The sequence below is a fragment of the Choloepus didactylus genome, chromosome 19, assembly GCF_015220235.1.
Source record: "Choloepus didactylus isolate mChoDid1 chromosome 19, mChoDid1.pri, whole genome shotgun sequence".
NCBI classification, from domain to species: Eukaryota; Metazoa; Chordata; class Mammalia; order Pilosa; family Megalonychidae; genus Choloepus; species Choloepus didactylus.
This window is the reverse complement of record NC_051325.1, coordinates 28,664,654-28,688,740: the sequence shown is the minus strand read 5'-3', so window position 1 is coordinate 28,688,740 and position 24,087 is coordinate 28,664,654. Positions and strand designations below refer to the sequence as shown.

General features: G+C 36.8%; 1 protein-coding gene across 2 annotated transcripts in view; it reads left to right on the top strand.

Annotated features, from left to right (window-relative positions):
• The window catches only part of MCM8 (minichromosome maintenance 8 homologous recombination repair factor), a 49,039-nt gene that overhangs the window by 9,971 nt on the left and 14,981 nt on the right, over window positions 1-24,087 (top strand). For both annotated transcript variants that reach the window (XM_037811537.1, XM_037811536.1), the window contains 10 exons: window positions 4,044-4,126; window positions 4,547-4,696; window positions 6,445-6,548; window positions 7,354-7,552; window positions 12,113-12,198; window positions 16,489-16,640; window positions 16,888-17,083; window positions 19,184-19,214; window positions 19,774-19,914; window positions 22,468-22,609. In XM_037811537.1, coding sequence (XP_037667465.1) covers window positions 4,044-4,126; window positions 4,547-4,696; window positions 6,445-6,548; window positions 7,354-7,552; window positions 12,113-12,198; window positions 16,489-16,640; window positions 16,888-17,083; window positions 19,184-19,214; window positions 19,774-19,914; window positions 22,468-22,609 — 1,284 coding nt within the window. The remainder of the gene's footprint in view (window positions 1-4,043; window positions 4,127-4,546; window positions 4,697-6,444; window positions 6,549-7,353; window positions 7,553-12,112; window positions 12,199-16,488; window positions 16,641-16,887; window positions 17,084-19,183; window positions 19,215-19,773; window positions 19,915-22,467; window positions 22,610-24,087) is intronic.

The following is a 24,087-nucleotide window of genomic DNA, read 5'->3' as shown; positions in this document are numbered from 1 at the left end:
TCAAATTAGGGATCAAGTAAAGCAAATGCCAAGAGGCCAAAAACAACAGAAAATCTTAAAGCATATGATAAAACCGGACGATATGGAGAACCCAAACCAAAACACCCAAATCGAAAGATCAGAAGACACACAGTACTTGGCACAATTAATCGAAAAATTACAGACAGGCAACAAGAGCATGGCTCAGGGTATAAAGGACATAAAGAAGACCCTAGAAGAGCATGAAGAAGAAATTGCAAAAGTAAATAAAAAAATAGAAGATCTTATGGAAATAAAAGAAACTGTTGGCCAAATTAAAAAGACTCTGGATACTCATAATACAAGATTAGAGGAACTTGAACAACAACTCAGCCTCCTCGAGGACCACAGAACAGAAAATGAAAGAACGAAAGAAAGAATGGGGAAAAAATAAAAAAAACTTGAAATGGATCTCGGATAGGATAGATAAAATAAAACATCCAAATTTAAGACTCATTGGTGTCCCAGAAGGGGAAGAGAAGGGTAAAGGTCTAGAAAGAGTATTCAAAGAAATTGTTGGGGAGAACTTCCCAGACCCTCTACACAATATAAATACACAAAGCATAAATGCCCAGTGAACTCCAAATAGAATAAATCCAAATAAACCCACTCCAAGACATATTCTGATCAGACTGTCAAATACTGAAGACAAGGAGCAAGTTCTGAAAGCGGCAAGAGAGAAGCAATTCACCACATACAAAGGAAACAACGTAAGGCTAAGTAGTGACTACTCAGCAGCCTCCTTGGAGGCAAGAAGGCAGTGGCATGACATATTTAAAACTCTGAGAGATACAGTTGATTTAAAAAAGAAGGGAAAGTTAAAAAAAAAAAAAAAGAAAAACAAGGAAAAAAAAAAGATGTAGTGCCCCCTTGAGGAGCCTGTGGAGAATGCAGGGGTATTGGCCTACCCCACCTCCATGGTTGCTAACATGACCACAGACATAGGGGACTGGTGGTTTGATGGGTTGAGCCCTTTACCATAAGTTTTACCCTTGGGAAGACGGTTGCTGCAAAGGAGAGGCTAGGCCTCCCTATGGTTGTGCCTAAGAGCCTCCTCCCGAATGCCTCTTTGTTGCTCAGATGTGGCCCTCTTTCTCTACCTAAGCCAACTTGAAAGGTGAAATCACTGCCCTCCCCCCTACGTGGGATCAGACACCCAGGGGAGTGAATCTCCCTGGCAACGTGGAATATGACTCCCGGGGAGGAATGTAGACCCGGCATCGTGGGACGGAGAACATCTTCTTGACCAAAAGGGGGATGTGAAAGGAAATGAAATAAGCTTCAGTGGCAGAGAGATTCCAAAAGGAGCCGAGAGGTCACTCTGGTGGGCACTCTTACGCACAATTTAGACAACCCTTTTTAGGTTCTAAAGAATTGGGGTAGCTGGTGGTAGATACCTGAAACTATCAAACTACAACCCAGAACCCATGAATCTCGAAAACAGTTGTATAAAAATGTAGCTTATGAGGGGTGATAATGGGATTGGGAAAGCCATAAGGACCACACTCCCCTTTGTCTAGTTTATGGATGGATGAGTAGAAAAGTAGGGGAAGGAAACAAACAGACAAAGGTACCCAGTGTTCTTTTTTACTTCAATTGCTCTTTTTCACTCTAATTATTATTCTTGTTATTTTTGTGTGTGTGCTAATGAAGGTGTCAGGGATTGATTTAGGTGATGAATGTACAACTATGTAATGGTACTGTAAACAATCGAAAGTACGATTTGTTTTGTATGACTGCGTGGTATGTGAATATATCTCAATAAAATGAAGATTAAATTAAAAAAAAAAAAAAAACTCTGAGAGAGAAAAATTCCCAACCATGAATACTTTATCCAGCAAAACTCGCCTTCAGATTTGAGGGAGAGCTTAAATTTTTCACAGACAAACTAATGTTGAGAGATTTTGCTAATAAAAGACCTGCCCTACTTCAGATACTAAAGGGAGCCCTGCTGACAGAGAAAAAAGCTGAGGGACTTCACCACCAGTAGATCAATCCTATAAGAAATGCTAAAGGAAGTTGAGCAGGCTGAAAGGAAGGGACACTAAACAATTGACTGAAACTACATGAAGAAATAAAGGGTACCACTAAAGATCACATGATAAATATAAATACCAATACTACTGTATTTTTGATTGTAACTCCACTATTTACTTCCTACAGGATCTAAAATACATAAACTGAAATGATAAATCAGTGGTTTTGGACTCAGTGTAAAATATGTAATTTTTGACAAGAACTACATAAAAGTGGGGGAATGAGGGAGTGTAGGAACATAGTTTATGTGTCCTGTTGAAGTTAAGTTGGTATCAAAGAAAAACAAGGTTGTTATAGATTTAAGATGTTAAATTTAAGCCCCACAGTAGACACAAAGAAAATATCAGAGAATATGACCATAGAGATGAAAAGTAGAGTAGGGGTTCCAAGAAGTCGGGGAATGGGCAATGGGGAGTTAAGAAATGAGTGTACGGTTGCTGTTTGGGGTGAAGGGAAACTTCTAGAAAGGGATGGTGGGAAGGTGATAGCATTGCAACATTCTAAATGTGATTAATCCCACTAATGGAATGCTAGGGAGGGGGTGGAATGGGAAGATTTAGGCTGTATATATGTTTCCACAATTGAAAAAAAAAAAAGTCTAGATAGATGAGAATTAAATGCCAAGGATGATCCTGGATGGGATCTGAGGATGGAGGAGAGAAGGCTCAAAGGGACACAGATGGAACATAAGGAAAACAAAAAGGAAATATGTAATGTAAGCTTTGTATCAATGTTGAGTTTCTTGAACTTCTTAGCTGCCTTTAATGGGATTGCATCAAAGAATGTTCTTGTTCATGGGAAATGTATATGTGAATTATATTGTTTTTTCAAGGATGTGTGCAGCTTACTCTCATATGTTCAGAAGACAGAGCAATAGATGATGGATGATGGGGAGGGGAGGGAGGCAGGGAGGGAAAGAAAGAAAGAAATGGTAGTGTGACAGGATGTTAAAGGTGGTGGATCGAGGTATTGGGAGAAGGGGGGAGGGGTATGCTGGAGTTCTATGTATGGGGTTTGTACTGTTTTTGCAACTGTTCCTGTAAGTTTGAATTTATCTCAAAATAAAATTTCTTATTAAAAAAAAAAAAAGAAGCATTAGTCACCCACATTCCTAATAGTCCGCTAGTAGTTAGCTCAGTCACAACAAGTATTCTTTGGACTGGTCCTGAAGATGGATCTCAGTAGGTGCCTAAGGTTTGACTAACTATTTCCAAACTGTTGTACTCTTTCTCTGTGGGGGACCAATTCCAGGATATTATAGAACTTTAGGGTGTAAAAAATTAACTATGATTTTGGGGTCAGAGTCAAGGGTTGATTTGTCTCTTCCCTGATTTCAGGAAGGAATTGGATGAGTGGCAATTTGGACTTATAGAATTTACTTTGCAAAAACTAATTGTCTTCAGCTCTATTTCAAGTGTATGGCTTTGGCTTTATTATAATTTTTTTGGTTTAAGTTTTATTATGTAAGATATTTGAGCTACTATGTCGTATCAGGTGTCAAAGTTTCAATACAAAGATTCCAATATTGGTGCTTTTTAGAGAGATAGACACACTAACTTTTCACATTTCAGAGTATGCATACCTTAAGTTGTTTTAGCATCTTAACTGTACATTCTACCCTAGTTTTTATCTAAATGTAATTTGAATAAAAGCAATTGGAAACTAAAGGAAGAATGGATGGGAGAAAATTTGGGTGTTCTGTTTTTACTCTTGTTTTTTTATTCTTGCTTTCACTTTTTCTTGTACAAGGAAAATGTTAAAAAAAAAGTGGATCAGGGTGATGAATGAAGAACTATATGATGGTAATGTGATCAATGGATTGTAGACTTTGGATGATTGCATGGTATATGAATAAATCTTAGTAAAAAAAATGGTAAAAAAAAAGCAATTGGAAAAAATCCTCTGCCATGTATATAGTGCTTCTTCTCATGAAAAATTTGCTTGTACATGTGTGATTCTTAGTGCTAATGCCCTATTTGTTGGATCAGTTTACAGTGATAACTCTCCTTTTATTGAGAAGATTCAAGCATTTGAAAAATTTTTCACAAGGCATATTGATTTATATGATAAGGTAAGATTCCTGCACAACAAAGCTATTATATTAGTCCACCTGTATGTGTTGTTTTATTGAACAGTGGATTTGAGACACTAGTGATTGTGAACACAGACCTTGGAGCCAGGCTGCTTTGGTTCAGCTTCCAGCTCTGCCACTTACCTGCAGTGCGGACTTTGGGGAATTACTTAACTTCTCTGTGCCTCAGTTTCCTCTTCTATCAGTTGGGGAGAATAGTATTAATACTTCCTAGAGAAGAGGTGTAAGTTAATATATTTAAAATATTAGAACTGTGCTTGGCACAAAGCTTATTCTTATCTAGTACTTGTTATCATCGTAACTAACCATTATGTTTTCTCAAAGTATGTAATTGAACCCTCAGTCATGATAATTGACTCCAAAAAAAAATTATCATTTTCACACCTTAATATTTTATAGGATGAAATAGAAAGAAAGGGAAGTATTTTGGTGGATTTTAAAGAACTGACAGAAGATGGTGAAATAACTAACTTGATACCAAATATAGCAAATGAATTAAGGGATTCGCCTGAGAAAACCTTGGCTTGCATGGGTCTGGCAATACATCAGGTAAATATTTCCTACTTGCAGACTTTTGTTAAAATTTTAAAGGAATATTTCACAGTGGCAGTACCTTCTCCAAAAGGTAGCTTTTAACAAGAGACATTGGCTGGACCTGGGAGGTTTGCAGTCCTGTCCTAAAAGGTAGCACTCATTCTGTACACAGCAGCTCACTTGGACATAACATTTACTTCAGACTTATTTGAATTAGTTTATTCTCATTAAATATTAATAAAAAATTAAACCTTGCATTCCAGGTGCTATTCACTTGCTTAGGGAAGATAAAACAAGGCATCATGGTGTAGCAGTAATGAATTTGGTTCAAAAAGATCAAGCCTTAGATCTTAGTTTTGTGGCATGGGGCAAATCACTTAATCTCTCTGAGTGTCCTCATATATAAAATGAAAGTAATAAATGTATCGTGACTGCCTCAGTTTTCCTTAGGGTCAGTTGACAGAGTGTATGTGAAAGCATTTTTTAGGCAGACAAACAGATAAATGTTTCAAGGTAAAAAGCAGTAAATCTTAGAAGAGGCACAGGTAAAGTATTGGGTGCATTCAGAGGCTAAAGGCAAGACCCTAAGTTGTTGGGGAGGAACAGGGAAAGCTCAAAAGAAGACATTACAGGGGTGTTGGGGTTTGTGATGGGTCTTGAAAGGATAGCTATGATTTGGACACAGAGCAGGGAAGGTAAGGATATCAAGGTACAAGGCATCATTCATCACAAAAGTGTATGCTGGGAGTAACCCTAGCCTGGGGCCTTGGTGGTTTGTCTTCAGGCTGATTTTGCTTATTAGTTCCCTAAATCCAACACACCACATTCTTCCATTTCTGTTTATAAATTGTCAATTACATCTACTTCCTTTCCATCCTTACTGCTTCTGCCTTTGGCTTGACTTTATTACCTTTCCTAAACTGCTGCCATACTTGGTCCAACATGATCTGTGCTTGGAAACTGTGGCAACTCTTTTCTACCAAATGAAATCCAAATCCTTTTTACATGACATTGAAACCCTTCCAAGAATCTGGTTTAATTTCATCTCCCCACTTCTCTCCTTCATTCACTATAATCCAGCTAAATACGGAGCTGCCTCCAGTATTCTCTAAATACCTTTTAAGAATGCCCCTCTCCTCACCTATGCAAATTCTTTAGGCCTACCTCAGTTGTCTCATGAAACCTTTTCTCATGGTCCCTTTTCAATCTTCCCATAGTATTTTCTCTCTAAATCTTCATGGTCCTTCTAAAAATTACAATTGTATATGTACATTTCATTTTCCCTCTTAGTATGTCAGCATACTTCTTTATGTACAAGTAGGAGTTAAATATTTATTTAATGTTAAATGTTAAGGGGGCAGGTATATGATATTTCATAAGTCTTCTTTATTTTCTCTGTTTTGCTTAATCTGAGATTATGGAGAAGTAGAAAATATTTTTCCTTCATAAGCTATGTAGGAGATGCTAGCTTTAGGGCTACTATAAGGACTATCAGTATTAAATCTAGTTGGGAGTAAAGGTGGTAGATAGGGATTCTGAAGTTTTCCAGTCAGGGAAGGTAAAATCCCAGATAAAACATAATCCACTGTATAATAAGTACTTATAATTAAATGTTTGATTCTTAAAGTGCTATTAGAGTTCTGTTTATATTCCATTCTATCTGAACTGTTTATATTTTTAAAATTCATATTCTCTGTAAAAGAGTTCTGCTTAAAGAGTATGTTTTATTTTCCAACTTTTGAGTAAATGTCTGTCTTGTGTAGGTATTAACTAAGGACCTTGAAAGGCATGCAGCTGAATTACAAGCCCAAGAAGGATTATCTAGTGATGGAGAAACAATGGTAAATGTGCCGCATATTCACACAAGGTGAGGGATTGGCTGGTCTTAAAGTATTATTTAAAATGGGGCATTGAAGATTGTTTAAGAATGAAAACTCCATTTATAAAGCCAAGAAATCAGTAAGAAGGGTTTGAGTTCATTGATCATTATACCCACTGAATAATGATCAGTATGAACCCACTGAAAATTCTGCAAGGAGAGCATGATAGGAATAAAGCTTTTCCATTCAAGTAAGTTGATTTCTTAACCCGTAAGTTTGTGTAAATGTTGCTTTTGGATGTGTACTTATCAAGACCCTGCTGTGTAAATTTATTAATCCATGTAATAGGCTAACTAATTTGATAGGATTTTGTTAAAATTATTAGATTTCTACTAGATTAAGGGAACAAATTATAGAATCCATTTTGTTTTTTCTTAAATTGATCTTTATTGAAACTTTCAATTCTTATTAGAAGAGATGAATAAGGCAATCATTGGGGTTTTGTTCTTCTTTTCTAGAATTTGTAGAAGACATTTCCTAACAGTTCTTTAAAAAGAAGTTAGAAACTCACAAGTTGTTGGATTTGTAGACTTTTCTCTTGGCATTATTTTTCCTTTCCCTCTAGAGAATAGTCTATAGGACAAGAATAAAAGGGAAAATTTAGCAGTTTGTATTTTGAAGAATGATTTTATTCATGTAAGATTTCTACTGTACGTAGGGATGATAGGGTTGGTTTGAGGATTCCAGAATTGCTCCTGAAAGGAACTTGTGAAAGTACAAATCACACCAACTTTCTATTCATTGTAAATTCATAATGCATAAATATGTTCCTGTTTTTGCTTTTGTTTTTAGAGTATACAACTATGAGCCCTTGACACAGCTCAAGAATGTTCGCGCAAATTACTATGGAAAATACGTTGCTCTTAGGGGTACGGTGGTTCGGGTCAGTAATATAAAGCCCCTTTGCACCAAGATGGCTTTTCTTTGTGCTACATGTGGAGAAGTTCAGAGTTTTTCTCTTTCAGATGGAAAATATAATCTTCCCACAAAGGTAATACTGTGTTCTTTAGCTAGTTCTTTTTCTTAGTAAAGAAGGCAGATCAGTTTACAGAAATTTGCTAATGTTTCTGAACACAGCTGTTTATTCTTTACTTTCAGTTTTAAATTATAAAGTACTTCATGGTACGAGAAATGCAGCAATAAAACATTCATCTACCCACCACCCAGAATTTACTCCAGGTATTTTTTTAAAGATATAAAGCATTACAAACACTCCTTATCTGCATCCCCAGAGATGATCATTATTCTGTTATCATTGTCATTATTCCATCCATGTTTCTATATTTTTACTTCATAGGTACACATATCAAGTTTTATTCCTTTTTTTTTCTACTGTTTCAGAAGTGATAGATTTTATTCCTTTTTTTTTTAAGTAAAATTTTTTTTTGAGCTAAAGAATTTAAAACTACAAAGTACATAGAATAATGTTACTAACATCCATGTGCCCACCATTCTGAATTGGCAAGTATTAATATTTTATGATTTTAACTTAATATTTTTAACAAAAAATATAAAGTGATATAGTTAAAGTTGAAGTCTCTCTGTTTCCTCCTCAGTTTCATTCCTCTCCTTCCATCCCCAGAGGCAGCCACTATTCTAAATTGGTGTGTTTTCTACACTTTATACTTGACTATTATGTAGAGTTTGTTTTGTTGTATGCATTTACATAAATGGTATAACGAATGTATTTTGGGATTCTACTTATGTTGCTGCATATCTAATTCTTTCATCTTCACTGTTGTGTAATATTCCATCAAATGAATAACCACGCTGTTCACTTTCCTGGTACTGGGCATTTGTGTTGTTTTCAGATTTTTATGATTACAAGTGATGCTGCAGAGAACATTTTTGTACGTCTCCTTAGCAGAAGAATTTCTTATTTATAGGGTATGCTTATTTTAAACTTTATTAGATATTGCCAGTTATTCTCCAGAGTGGTGGCCCCAACTCACACCCCTACCAGTAGTTACCATTTCCCCATATCTTGATTGACACTTGGTGTTAGACTTTTCAGTTTTTGCCAGTCTGATAGGTATAAAATGATATTTTGTTTTTAATCTGAATATCTATGGTTTCTGTTAAAATTGAGCATCTTTTCATATCTTTACTGTTTATTCAGTGTCCTTCTTTACTGAATTTTCTTTTTATAGCTTCTGTTCATTTTTCTATTAGTTTATTGGCAAGAGTTCCTTATGTATTCTAGATACAGTCATTGTTGATTGTATACATTACAGATTTCTTCTTCCAGTCTTTCCCTTGTGGTAATTTTTTTTTTTTTTTAATCTTCATTTTATTGAGATATATTCACACACCACGCAGTCATACAAAACAAATCGTACTTTCGATTGTTCACAGTACCATTACATAGTTGTACATTCATCACCCAAATCAATCCCTGACACCTTCATTAGCACACACACAAGAATAACAAGAATAATAATTAGAGTGAAAAAGAGCAATTGAAGTAAAAAAGAACACTGGGTACCTTTGTCTGTTTGTTTCCTTCCCCTATTTTTCTACTCATCCATCCATAAACTAGACAAAGTGGAGTGTGGTCCTTATGGCTTTCCCAATCCCCTTGTCACCCCTCATAAGCTACATTTTTATACAACTGTTTTCGAGATTCATGGGTTCTGGGTTGTAGTTTGATAGTTTCAGGTATCCACCACCAGCTACCCCAATTCTTTAGAACCTAAAAAGGGTTGTCTAAAGTGTGCGTAAGAGTGCCCACCAGAGTGACCTCTCGGCTCCTTTTGGATTCTCTCTGCCACTGAAGCTTATTTCATTTCCTTTCACATCCCCCTTTTGGTCAAGAAGATGTTCTCCGTCCCACGATGCCAGGTCTACATTCCTCCCCGGGAGTCATATTCCACGTTCCCAGGGAGATTCACTCCCCTGGGTGTCCGATCCCACGCAGGGGGGAGGGCAGTGATTTCACCCTTCAAGTTGGCTTAGCCAGAGAGACAGGGCCACATCTGAGCAACAAAGAGGCATTCGGGAGGAGGCTCTTAGGCACAACCATAGGGAGGCCTAGCCTCTCCTTTGCAGCAACTGTCTTCCCAAGGGTAAAACCTGTGGTAGAGGGCTCAACCCATCAAACCCCTTGTGGTAATTTTTGTTGTACGGTTTTACATCTGGACCTGGTCAAATTCATCAGTCTTTTCCCACATGACTTTTACATTTTATGCCCTGATTAAGAAGGGCTTCCTCACTTGAGCATTACATTTTGTTATTTATATTTAGGTCTTTAGTCCATCTGGAATTTAATTTTGTGTGCATGATTTAGAGCTAGGAATCTAATTTTATTCTTTTAGGTGAAAAGATAATTGTCCCGTCACTATTTGTTAACCAAGCCCTCTGTTCCCAATGATGCTTCCTCTGTAGTACACAGTGCTCCTGAAGACATGTGAGTCTGTTTCATTTCACTGGTTCTATACAGTTCTACACTGTCTTACTACTTTAGTGTTATTGCAACTTTTGATAAGACAGGGTGACTTGCCATACCTGTTACTCTTTTCTAGAGTTGCTTTCACTATCCTTGGTCTTTAGTAAATTTAACCTTGATTACATTTTTACTCATGTAAAGGGTTGAATGCTTAGAGAAGTAAATAATTCCTTGAAGAATTTAATAACGGAAATATACAAGGTGTTTATGTTTGAAATTCCTAGGGCTTCTTTCTCTTGCAGAAAGAGCAGAGTGTGTTGGATTCAGTTATTTGTTCTAAATACTCAGTGTTGTTGATAAATAGATATCATCTGCTAATTGCCTCAGTTTAGGGTTCAGGGCACCCACCTTTAGCCCAGAGGCCAGAATTTAAATCCTGATCCTGCATGTAAATAGTGTTTGTGAAGGTATTTCCATGCCCTCTGATTAGTAGTAAAGCTGCTGGGAAGAGGTCCTATATGTGTCTGAACCACAGTGAATTGAGGTGGCCAGAAGATGGTTGTTCCAGGTTTTCTTTTCCAATCACTATTGCTGCATAATAAATGATCTCAAAACTTCGTGACTCAGAGTAGCATTTTGTTATCTCTTATGGTGCCTGTTTGTCAAGAGTTTGGAAGAATTACTCTGCAGGGTAGTTCTGGACCCAGGTCTTCCATGGAGTTGTAGTCAGATGGTGACTGGAGTTGGAACAAGAGGTTGGAATAGCTGGGAACTGGCCGGGCATCTCTCTTTCCTCCATGCGGTCTCTCTGTGTGGGCTGTTTTTGGCTTCTCATACACAGTATGGCAGCTGAGGGCACTCGATCTGTTCACATGGCTGTTGACATCTTCAAGAAATAGTAGTCCAGCTGGCAAGGCAGAAATGGCATTGACTTCTATGAGTGAGCCTTGAAAATCATGTGGTGTAACTTCTGTCACATTCTCTTGGTTATAAAGTAAGTCACCAGCCTGCCCAGACTCCAGGAGAGGGAGTTAGACTCCATCTCTTGAAGGAGGAGTAGAAAGGTTCTAGAAAGGCTTGTAGGGAGACATTGTTGCCACCATACAAAATCTCTGTCTGTGAATCTCTGAATGCATCCTGAAGTCCAAACTACTGACTTAATGAAATCTTGAACACAACTTGCTTATATAATGAGGACTGCTTGTGTGGTACAATAAATACTATATTTAACAGTGCAGAAGGGAGAGCTGGGGAGTAAGTAGAATGAAGACAGACTTCTGAAAAGGGGAGAATTGGGATGGGGTGTGTTGTGGGGCTTGATGAGAGGGGACCTTCACGAGTTGGGAGATTGCATGGGCGCAAAGGAAGGAATAAGTGTTTGGTGAATGAAAAGACTTGCCTACCCATAGCAGAAAGAATGAAGAGCAGTACTCATACAGGGACCAGGTAGAGGAATGTCTTGAAAACTCATGCAATAGGGTTGTTGCAAAAGGAAACAGAAAGCCATTATGACTCTTGGTACATTTTGTGATAATACCATCCTGAGACCACTTTTTTTTTTTTTTATTAAATTCAGTTTTACTGAAATACATTCACACACCATACAATCATCCATGATACACAATCCACTGTCCACAGTATGATAACATAGTTATGTGTTCATCACCAGAATCTATCTCTGAAGATTTTCCTTACATCAGAAAGAACCAGAACAAGAATAAAAAATAGAAGTGAAAAAAGAATACCCAAATCATCCGTCCATCCCACCCCATTTGTCCTTCAGTTTTTATCCCCATTCCTCCACTCATCCATACACTAGATAAAGGGGGTGTGATCCACAAGGTCTTCACAATCACACTGTCACCCCTTGTAATCTACATTATTATATAATTGTCTTCAGGAGTCCAGACTGCTGGGTTGGAGTTTGGTAGTTTCAGGTGTTTACTTCTAGCTATTCCAGTACATTAAAGCCTAAGAGGTGTTATCTATATAGTGCATAAGAATGTCCACCAGACACCACTCGACTCCATTTGGAATCTCTCAGCCACTGAAACTATTTCGCTGAGACCACTTTTTAAAAACACTAAGTGAAGTATTTTAACTTGATTTTCCTAAGATGTGATTACAGTTTTATCAAAGTCTGGATGTGACTTAATCTTGTTGCAGTGTCCAGTGCCTGCATGTCGAGGAAAGTCATTTACAGCTCTCCGTAGCTCTCCTCTCACAGTTACAATGGACTGGCAGTCAATCAAGTAAGCAATCATACTGTTACATAAAAGGCAAGTTGTAGGTCTCTATCATACTGCCAAATAAATCTATATTATTTTACTGTACCATACTGTGACTTTTATCTGTAAGCAGTGATAAAATATGTAATGGAAGGCTTATTGGATGAAGTGTTTATGTGTTTAATAATTGTCTTTATTTATAAATCTTGGTCAAATTCCAGAAGTGGTTTGATATGGAAGTATTACATACTATTGCTACTGAGTAGTAGTTCATTTTATATCTCAATTATGTGATTCATTGAACTAAATATAGGTCATAAACAAAGTTGTATAATTCACTCCATAAAGAGCTGTGATGGAAATCATATTGTTCTGAAGTTTTAAAATAAGGAATCCCTTAGAAATAGGCACATTTCGTTTCACATTCTACTATTCACTTGTTATTTTTCTATAGGTGTTTTAAAAAAGAAAAGGCTCTTTTTGCATGTCCAGGTAGTTTTTTTGTGTGTGTGTAATAATGGGTAGTTCTGAAGTCAAGAGTGCAATTCAGGACACCAGGCTGATACAGGAGATAGTCCTAAAAGACTAAGAACCTGGGTGAAAGGTGATCTGGCTTGCTACTTAGCTTCATGCCCTTATGCCCTTCTAAAGCCAAGCCCAACACTTGTAACAATCACTCTGTGCTATGATAGGATCTTTACAAACATCCCATCTGATCCACACAGAATCCCCACAGGGTTGTGGCATTGTCCGCATTTGGTAACAGAGGAAATCTTTAAGACTTCGGTGTGATCATGTGCCCGGTAAGTACTGGAGCCTGGTTTCCAGCATGTGTCTATGGGACTGTCACCATTGAAGAGGGTGATAAGGGCCTCAGAGGTGCTTTAAGGTTCACAATAATCTACATGTAGAAAAGATCTTCACTTTCAAGTAAAAATAGCAGATGACAAAATAGACTTTAATATTTTAATTGTATTTGAATGCTCTTCTGATATTAGTAAATCAAATTTAGGCTGGACTTTGGAGAAGGGGAAGCTATTTAAGTCCTTTCTTAAAACTTTAAAAACAAGGTATTGCTCAAGTTCATTTTAAATGAGTTAGTTATGGTAAAACTTTGTCAGTATATGATTAGCTTTCATGACTGTTTTATTCTATTGATAATAAGATCAACTTTTTGTCCTAGAAGAAGGGTCTCCTTCCTACCGTATATAGTAAATTTAGTTTCTCTTTTTCTGAGCCTTGAGGTGGGTGGCCAAAGGGAATTAACCAGTACATTGAAATATTTTTATGCATCAAGGTGACAACCTAATAATATATATATATATAGCCTTATAGTTACAGCAGTCCCAGTTCTAGGAGTTTGATGAAAACAGTCATGATATGTGCAGAAAAAGCTTGCTGAAAGGATGTTTTCACAGTGTTGGTAACAAAAAAAATTGGAAATAGCCTAGATGTCTGAAAACAATGATTATAAAGATGATGGGTTGATGATGTTATAGGAGAATATTTTAAAATGACATAAAATTCTACAGTGTATTTAGCAAAAAAGCCGGTTTCAGAAAGTTTCTATATGATCCTGATTTTATTTTATTTTTAAATAAAAAGAATAATAAACACTGGCGAGAAATACAAAAACATGTTGAGAGTATACTCTGGGAGGTGAGATTAGAATCATTGTTCTTTTCTTCCTTCTGTTTATTTGTGTTTTTAAATTTTTCTAAAAGGGACACAGAAATAAATGTTCTTTCTTTTAATAAGAAAAGTCTAAAAATCTAATTTTTTTGTTAAGGTGATCATAGCATGTTTTCATTCTGAGACCTTTGCCAGTTTTTGAATGGCATTGAGAGTGATGGTGGTGGGTAACTATGGTACAGGGTTTAAAGGTTTAATTAAAGTAATACATATAAATGTTGAAAAACATTCAATCAGTATAGAAGGCCACAGCCCACACAACTTCCTGGTGAGCCCTATATACGCAGCTGTACGTAACATCCTTATGGCCCTTCCTTCACTTTACTATATCTGTCTACATGAGCTGAGGATATTAGAAATTTTTTATTTGTACTTGCTTGCATCTCTCCCCCTTCTACCTCTAGTCTTTTCTCAGTGGTGATATTACTTTTAAATTGTCAAGATTCTGTTTTCTAACCATTATTGTCTTCCATGTTTTATTTATAGGTCATGTTTAACAAAAACAATAAAGTGCATTTACATTTTTATGATAATTACATTTTTTTAACCAAGAACTAAATAAAATGATCAAATGCTAAGAAAAGGAAATGCAATTTTATATCACTGTTTTTTTTGTTTGTTTGTTTGTTTTGCCCCTTAAGGAAAATGATCCAAGCATCAAAGTCAAATGAATTATCTTTTATTATACTCCACTAGTTAAGAATTATTCCATATTTAGTGTACTCCGTATTTGGGCTCTAGCTCTTGTAAAGCACTTTCTTCCCAAGGTTTCCAAATGCTAATTTTACTTCTTACCATATCACCACAATTTTCAATTCTCTTCTAAATATACTATGGAATATGTGAAATTTACCTTTTTTTACAAACAATTCTTCCTAAAGGATTGTTCTCCAGACCTGCAGCCCTGTTGTCCTCCTGGGATTTTGCTTCATTGCCCTGTTGAATGCATTGTTTTCTTGGGCCTGTTTCCTATTTTTAAGATTCCATTTTTGTTTTTCTAGAGAATATTCTCAAATAATTTGCAGAAAGTATGTATGGGAGGTAAAACTTTCTGGCCTTTGCATGTCTGCAAATGTCTTTATTTGGACATTTACACTAGAGTAAGAATTTGCCTGGCTACGGAAGTCTAGTTTGTTACAATTTTCCCTGCAGACCATTGAAGACATCGCCCTGTTGTCTTCTGCTTCCAGTGTTACTGGTGAGAGGCCTAACGCCAGTCTGATTGTTGTCCCTTTGAGGGGACAGATTTTTTCTCCCTTTTTATAATCGTTTTATCCATGGTGTTCTGAAACTAATGAGAATGCATCTAGTTGCTTTTTCATCCTGCTTGAAACTGATAGGTTTCTAGGATTGTCTTAAACTCTAGAATATTTGATTATTTTCTTTTGTTTTTCTGTTTTCTCTCTTTGGGCTTCATATTGGATGCATATGCTGTGAATTGATCATCTGTCTTTTAACTTTTTTCTCAGTCTTTCATTTTATTTGTGTGATTTTCTAGGAGATTTCTTTGGCTTTTGTTGTATCCCTTCTATAAATGTTTTATTTTTATACACATTTTAATTTTCCTGATCCCACACTTGTTTTCTGGTAGCTCCTTTTTCATAGCAGCTTATTCTTGTTTTATGGGGGCAACACCTTCTCAGAACTCTTGGCAGTTTTTTGTTTTTAATGTTCTTCTCCTTGAATTATCGATGTTTCACTATCAAATGTCCAATGAGGTATTAGAGATTATTTGGAGTAGCTGGGATGGGTTTGCTTTGCTGTTTTATTAGGTATGAGTTTTTTCCTCAAGAGGCCTCACCCATCAATAAGAAGGTGGGGGTTTTGAGTGTCAGGTTTTGCTTATGGATGTGGTTTTGTATTGGGGTTGGGTTTGTCATGTGCGAGAATGAGGAGGCTTTTTTTCTGGAGCTCTGATATCCTCACTGGACGACTTAGCTCCCCTCTAATGAGGCCAGTGGGCCATTTCCTTAGAACACTGCTCTGGTTTTTGCCAAAGTGTTAAGCCTGATGGCCCTGCTGGATTACCCTCATTCTTCCCCTACCCATCTGTGCACCCACCTTCCAAAAAAATTCTGAACAGCTATTCCATGACTTGTCTTTCAGTTGATTATCCTGTTTTCCTCTAGCCAGGCATCCACTCTCATTTTTCATTCCTGCCAACTCTAATTTGGAAGCCTCTTTAGGTCTCTATTGAAAACATTGGCTCCCACTTCTCTTGTAACCTTTTCCTGTGTGTATTCGTGACTTCATTTAGCTTTATCCATCAATACTTCCCCATTTACTGTATTCTAAAATCCAATGTCATTTACTGTATTCTAAAATTTCACTAATATGTCTTATTTGTTGATGACACCTCTGCATGCCCCAAAATTTCTCTTCACTGTTTTAGTGGCTGTCACTTCAGTTGGCATTTTGGAGGGAGGATAAGCAAATGTGTTTGCTCATTCTGCCAACCTGAATCGGAGGCTGCTGAAGTAATTTTAGAAACATCATTGAACTTTTTTTTATTGATCTGCTCTTTATGTAGCTCAGCATCATGTGGGCCCTGAGTGGTTAATATGTTGATGAAATAACTCAAAGTCAGTATGTGTAGTAACTGAAAATTGTTGAACCTTGTAGAATCCAGGAGCTAATGTCTGATGATCAGCGAGAAGCAGGTCGGATTCCACGAACGATAGAATGTGAGCTTGTTCATGATCTTGTGGATAGCTGTGTCCCGGGAGACACAGTGACTGTTACTGGAATTGTCAAAGTCTCAAATGCTGAAGAAGGTCTGGTATAAGTCTTTATTTTAATTTTCCCTCATTGATGATTTGTTAGCATTCATCTATTCTTTTTAAAGATACTTCTGAATCTCCCTTAATATGGAGAATTCCTTGTTTCTTATAGAAGATGAAGCCTTTCCTTTAAAGTAAAGGTTTAGTCATAGCTCACTGTGCCTTTTTTTTTATTTTCTAGTTATCGTTGTAGGGAAAATAAAAATACCAATTATTGCATTTAATATATTTAAACTTACAGGTTCTCGAAATAAGAATGACAAATGCATGTTCCTTCTGTACATTGAAGCAAATTCTGTTAGTAATAGCAAAGGACAGAAGATAAAGACTTCAGAGGATGAGTCTAAGCATGGAACATTGATGGAGTTTTCACTTAGAGATCTTTATGCTATCCAAGAGATTCAAGCCGAAGAAAATCTGTTTAAGCTCATTGTCAAGTATGTATGAGGTTTCCTAAAATTTTATTAAATATGTGCATGTCAGGGTACTCTTGACTACAAGTAACACAAAATCGAAGTCAGATGGTTGGCAAACTATAACCCATGGACCAAATCCAGCTTACTGCCTGTTTTTGTATGACCAGTAAGTGAAGAATGGCTTTTACATTTTTAAATGGTGGGGGGAAAATCAAAAGAAGATTTCACAACACATGAAATTATATGACATTCAAATTTTAGTGTCATTAAAGTTTTATTGAAACACAACCACACTTAATTCATTTATGTATTTTCTGCAATTTTTTTGTGCTATAGTGGCAGAGTTGAGTAGTTGTGAGAGAAAACACATGGTTCATGGATATTTACTATTTGGCCCTTTGCAGAAAAAGTGTGCTGGCCTGTGGTTTAAACAATAAGTAAAATTTATTGTATCACCCAAGAAACTGTGAGATAATAGACATCACTCAGGAGAAGAACGAGACAGTTTTCCAGTGTGATCTGGTGACAAATAATCAGTGTGGGAGTGGTCTGTGAGCAGGTGGCCAAGGAACAACCTGATTGAGGATCAGAATGCATCTTTGGTTGGTTCCTTTCGCCAGTTATAAATTAGCACTTATATAAGGGTAATTTCCAGTGGTTGTTCTTGTGCTATACTTATAGAAAATAAGTTGGTTTGAAAAACTAAGGTTTTCTTTCCATTTTGTTTTTATCTTTTAGTTCCACATTTCTTTTGTGATTTCAGCAACAATACTAGAATATTTCGTGGTTCTCCATTTGTTAATCTAGCAGGGATTGGCAAACTAGCCAAGCTGACTGCTTTTGTAAATGAAGTTTTATTGGACCACACCCCACCCATTCATTTACGTATTATCTATGGCTGCTTTCATCCTACAAGGTTGAGTAGTTGTGACTGAGACTCTATGACTTGTAAAGCTAAAAATGTTTACTTTCTGACCCTTAAGAAAATGTTTGCCAGACCATGCTAGATTAACAAAATGGAGGATCATGAAAGAAGAATGGAGAAGACAGAAGAAGATTTTGTTTAGGTTGGGTTTCCTCAGAAGCATAGCCTGAGTCAGTGATTTGGGGGCAAGTAGTTTATTTGGGAAGTGATCCCGGGAAGACTGTTAAGGGGATGGGGAAGTGAGCCAGAGAAGGGAAGGCTCGGTGTATGGTGCCTTAATTAATGAACAGAAGGCTAGCATCGAAGGCTTAAATCTTGCTGAGGCCTCTGGGACATTAGGCTGTGTAGAACTAGTCTCAGTATTTTTCCACCTAAGGGCCTAGACTTAGGGCTACTCCTGGGTATCTTAAACATCCCAGCACTTTTGGATTGCCCAGCCTACCTGCTGCTGACACTTCGATGGCCATAGAAAGTCCATAGGCAGACAGATGCAGGTGCTTGAGTGAAAGCCAGCTGTGGTTATGCAGAAACATGCTGAACAATGAGTGCCATGGGGACATGGCCAGGCCACCAACAGCATCTGCTACAGTTTACATATATTAAAGGGAATAATTATTCACATTTCACTCCTGACTATTCCACCCTGACCATTTTTGTTTGTTCCTTGTTTATACAATTGATAAATATAAAAACACTTTTTTATATTCATATATGGTTTTATTTATTCTGACACTTTGAATTATCCCATCTTAAAATATTATGTACTCAGTTCACCTTGTATTCTCCTTCTTTCATTGGCTTGACTGGTGGTTTAAAGATGCATATTCATAGAAAATACAATATAATGCTGTATCCTAAAGTGAAAGACTATGATTATAATGCATTTTAAAGGTTAGTTCTGGAAAAGAGTCAAAAGTATTTTGAGTTACTTTAAGATGTTTTATGAATTTCCTATCTCCATTACACAGGCACTATTTTTTAAACATTCTTCCCTTTATAGATTAAGAATTTTGACAAATTTACTGTTAAAATTAACTTTCTTGAGTTGTTTTGAGGGGTAAGACTTTTTGTTATTTTTTTCTTTTTTGATGCTAAATAAAACAAGTTAAGCAAGTTGTAGATATTCTAATGATCAGTGGAGTATTAGAATTTATTTGAAATAGATTTTTTAAAATATGTTGTATTCTGTTTTTCAGCTCACTTTGCCCAGTTATTTTTGGTCATGAAGTAAGTATTATACTTCATCTTTACTAAAAAAATACCTGAAGTTGGCAAAAATAATGTATAAAGATTTTACAATAAATAGCTAATTTCTGTTGGCCAGTTATTCATATTTTAATATGAATCTTAATTCTCCATGAATGAATGTGTGGGAGGAAAACTACAGCTCCTTGTAATAAAAAGTTGCCTACTAATTAGAGTTAACAGGAATGGGCTTCTTTTAAAGCAACTCAGCACTGAAAGTGTTAAAGCAGAAACTAACAAATATTTTTCTTTTTTTGTGAATGGATTCGTGCCTTGCAAGTTAAGGAAGATCTTAACTCAGTGACTTCTAAGTTAACTCTCTAATTCTGATATGCCCTCTAATTTTTATTAATTGTTTACATTATAGAAGTTATTATTTTTAGACTTACTTTTCTTAAAAAAAGAATAAAGTTCAGTTATGCTTCAAAAACAAAAATACACCCTAAACAAACAAAAGTTGTCAGCATAGAAGGAGGAATGCCTCTTTAGCTAATCATCTTTATACTTTCCTCACTTTTTTTTTTCTTTTTTCACTGTTGAGCTTGTTAAAGCTGGTTTGGCATTAGCACTCTTTGGAGGAAGCCAGAAATACGCAGATGACAAAAACAGAATTCCAATTCGAGGAGACCCACACATGCTTGTTGTTGGAGATCCAGGCTTGGGAAAGAGTCAGATGCTACAAGTAGGAAATCAATTATTTAGTATTTAATCTTTTGCTTATAAAATGCATAAATAATTGACAAGTGAATTTTCTCAAAGCACATAGTGTTTGTGTTCTAAAGGATATAGTTTGTCTGGTGGTATATATGAATTTTGGAATCTGTGTGAGTAATATATAACTTGTATCTGATCATATTTTCAGAATTGAGCCACTCTGCCTGTCACTGCACTGGTCTGCACAGGAATGCTAGTTGATTGAGAAAGAAACTTTTGGGAAGTGTTAACCCTACTTTCCCCCTTCCCCCCTTTTTAAATATCCAGCACTGTTTTACTAGTCTTTATTATTGTGATATGATCTCATCCATGAACAGTCTTATCTCAAGGAAGTAAAGCAGGGTCACCCATTCTCCCTTCACACAACCAGATAAAAACAAACACTGAATTTAGGAAGGGTCTGAAAGAAGATTCTGCCTCTGCCAACCAGAGCCTAATAGTTGTCTCCTCCTGGGCTTATGATGGCCCCAGAAGATACTGCTTGTTGGAATGTATGTGGTTTCCTCAGAGTGACACCTCCTGGGAAGCCAGCATAATGTCCTTTCTAAGATTGCTCATTCGCTTATCACCAGCCCTCGCCCCATAAGGATAAATGTGACGACCCAGACCAGGGGCTCCCTGGCCCTTTGGTGAGTTTTTGTCTTGGTTGTGAACTCCAGCTGCACACCAGAATCACCTCCATGGTAAGAACCTGGTGTCTGTATGGATATAACCCTCCACTGGTGATTCTGACATGTAGCCAGGTTTGAGAACTGTTTTGATCTCATCAGTTATATTAAAAACCCACTATCTTTCACATCAGAGTCATCCTTTATTTCCTGTGGTTGAGAGTCTAGCCCGACTTTATTTCAGTTCCTAATTTAACATTTCAGCTATGTTTTGTTGCTTTTGGTCAGCTCAGCCTTTCCTTCCTTCCTTCCTTTCCTACCTTAGCTTCTTTTCCCTTCCCCTTCTCCTTTCCCTTCCCCTCCCTCTCTCCTTCTCTCTCTCCCTTTCTTCCCTCCTTCCTTCTCACTAGGCCCTTGCTCATAAGCCTGACAATGGAGGTAGAGAGTACCAAGTTAGAGGGTGAAACAAAGTTGACGAAAATGAAAATAAGATGTTTATCCAGAATATGCAGGAGAAGTGAATGTAGGGATCTGAATCGCTACAGCTTTCCTTTCTATCTTTTGTAGTGTTATGTGCGTGTGTGTGTTTGTAATTTTTGAATTATTATAGATGGAAGCCTGGTTTAATCCCCACGGGGTCTGATTAGATATACAAATAAGTATTATAATTTAATTTATACATGTTGTTTAAAGTACATCAATTTTTCTCTTATTTTTTTTTATTTAAGGAATGCCTGCTGGCAGATAATGGTTCCAAAATTCATTTAATGGTACTGAAAAAGTTCCATACCAAGAAACAACATTGGCAATTTTTTCTATGTTTTAGTCCCAGACTAATTCCTTTAAAATCTTTGAGTCAGTTGAAAAATAGAAATTGTAATATCATTGGAAATTAAACATTGTAAACAGTGGAGAGTCTTGCATAAGTCTGTTAGGCCCACAAGCCAGGGTTTTTTTTGTTTTGTTTTGTTTTGTTTTTTTAAATTAGGTGAACATTTACAGTTATGAGCCATTTATTTACATTTTTTAGTCCCATTTTATTCTGACCATTTAGTAAACCAGGATACTCTCAGAGTACTGGACAGTTTCTCAGAAATATTAACACATAAGAAATTAACAGTAACAGTAGTAATGATAGCTAGTGTTCACTGACCCAGCACCATAGGGTCACTTGGGTTGTGCACTGAGCAACTCCAGAGTGCACACTAGCATAGATAACAGTGGGAATGCTGACCCCTGAAGTTGTGCAGGGCACAGCCATATTCAGTGACTTTGCTTTGGTCACTCACCATGTGCTGGATATGGGGTTAGGTGCCTTATGTGCACAGTCTCAGTTATTTCTTAGGATAATACTGTGATAAAACATAAGGAAGCAGAGCCTCAGAGATATCTGAGGGTCACGCAGCCAGTGCCTGGTGGAGCCAGGGTTTAAACAGGTCTGCCTGACTCAGACAGCCAGACTTTTAATTGTGCTATTTAACTACTTTTCTGACCTGCCATCACTTGTTTACTCAGAAGGTGAGCACATATTGGTCCTTTTTATTATTTGATGTTTAAAGAAGCACTGGAGCCTTAGAAATTAAAATTGGTTCTCAGTGATTTTGTTATTTTAACCCTAAAATGAAGCATAAAATGGAATTGTGCAGGGTATTCACATGACTACAAACTCCTGAATCAGAATGTCTGAATTTGATTGAATGCTGACTTTGCACCTTCATAACTATGTTCTTAACTCACCTCAGCTTTGACACTGGTAAATGGGGATGAACCTTCCTCTTACAGTGGTTATGATAATACAGTAAAGCTGTTAGAATAATACTCTGCATATAGCTAACATTTATTGAGCAATTGTGATTAGCTGTTATTTCCTTTTTACTTTGGATGATTCTCTTAAACTTTTTTGGTTCCTTTAGGCAGTGTGCAACATTGCTCCACGTGGCGTATATGTTTGTGGTAATACCACTACCACATCTGGTCTGACTGTCACTCTTTCAAAAGATAGTTCCTCTGGAGATTTTACTTTGGAAGCTGGTGCCTTGGTACTTGGTGATCAAGGTGAGAGACCAAAAGAAATAATAATCAGTGATTCTGGGACTTTTTCTTTCTTTTTTTTTTTTTAAGCCTTTTCAACTCATTTCTTTACATTCTGTTCAAGAGGCATTTGGACAACAGTATCCTAACCAGTGAATTGATAATGAGTTTCAGAAATAATAACTGTAAATATAATACAGTTTTTATTTACAATGCAGGATTGAAAATGGTACTCAAGGTCATTCATTTTCAGAATCAATTATATGATACAATTATATGTAAAAATTATGTATAATTACATATAAGATACAATTATATGTAAAAATTAATAAATCACATAAAAGAGGTATAGCTCTCTATACTTCCCATCTTGTACCACTTACCATATTTGCAATCATTTGCTTTAAAGCTTTATATCAAGCTGTGGAGTCGGATTTAGTTATCTTATTGTCTAGCATGTAGGTGTAAGGAGATAAATACTTGTTGGATATCCTACTATTACTTTGCTCAGAGTAGTTCTAGATACCTTGGCAGTGAAAAGAAGGTGAATGTCATCTGTAACTCTCAGAGGATTTTTAGTAAGAGTTTAGAGTTGTTACTTCAGTAGGATTTTAGTAGTAGTTGAGAACTAGTACTTTTGCTATAACCCACTTCACCATTTTTTTCAGAATTTGATTGATTATAAGAAATCCAGTTGGAAGGCTCAGCAAGAAGGGATGTTCACTTTGAGCTTTGCTACCTAAGTTTCTCTTTATGCTGCTGAAAAACATGTTCCTGTGCTTGTGTTAGGCAGTACCAGATTCTAGGCAAATTAAGGTCATTCATTCCTTCCAGTTTGCCATTGGCCTCCACATTTCTAAATCTAGTAACTATGAGCCAAGTTTGACACAATTGGTCACTTCCATCTCCTTAAAACATTTTCTCTACCTGGTTTCCAGGACACTACACCTTTCTGGTTTTTTGTTTTGTTTTGTTTTTTCTTCACTCACTGATCCTTCCCACACTTTGCTGATTCTTCGTCTCTCTAACCTCTTAATTGGTTGGCATCTCAGGGCACTTAGTTCTTGGACCTTTTGTCCTCTTGGTCTTGCTTTACCTACCTTATGACATCATTCCTGCCTTGCACCCACCTCTCAAGTACTGTACTCTGGTAATCTTGAGAATTACAATAATACCTTCAGTTCCAGAGCATCATGGAATGACAGAGTGATACGAAGGCCAGGGGATATTCAAGATGAAACCTTCAAGTGCACCACTGCCAGGGTTAGCAGAGGTAGGAAAAACTCGCCAAATCCCAGGGCTCCACATTAAACAGTGAAAACAGGTTAAAGCCCAGGAAACACACTCCTGCCATAAACATGAGACATTTTCAACTGAGAGGATTGAACCCTCAAGAAAGATCAACAAGAAAGGTTGCACAGAGGCCCAAAAAAGCCCCCCTTGTTTCAATCTCCTAAACTCTCAGATTACCAAAAGTGGATAACTTAGTTGCCAACTGGCTG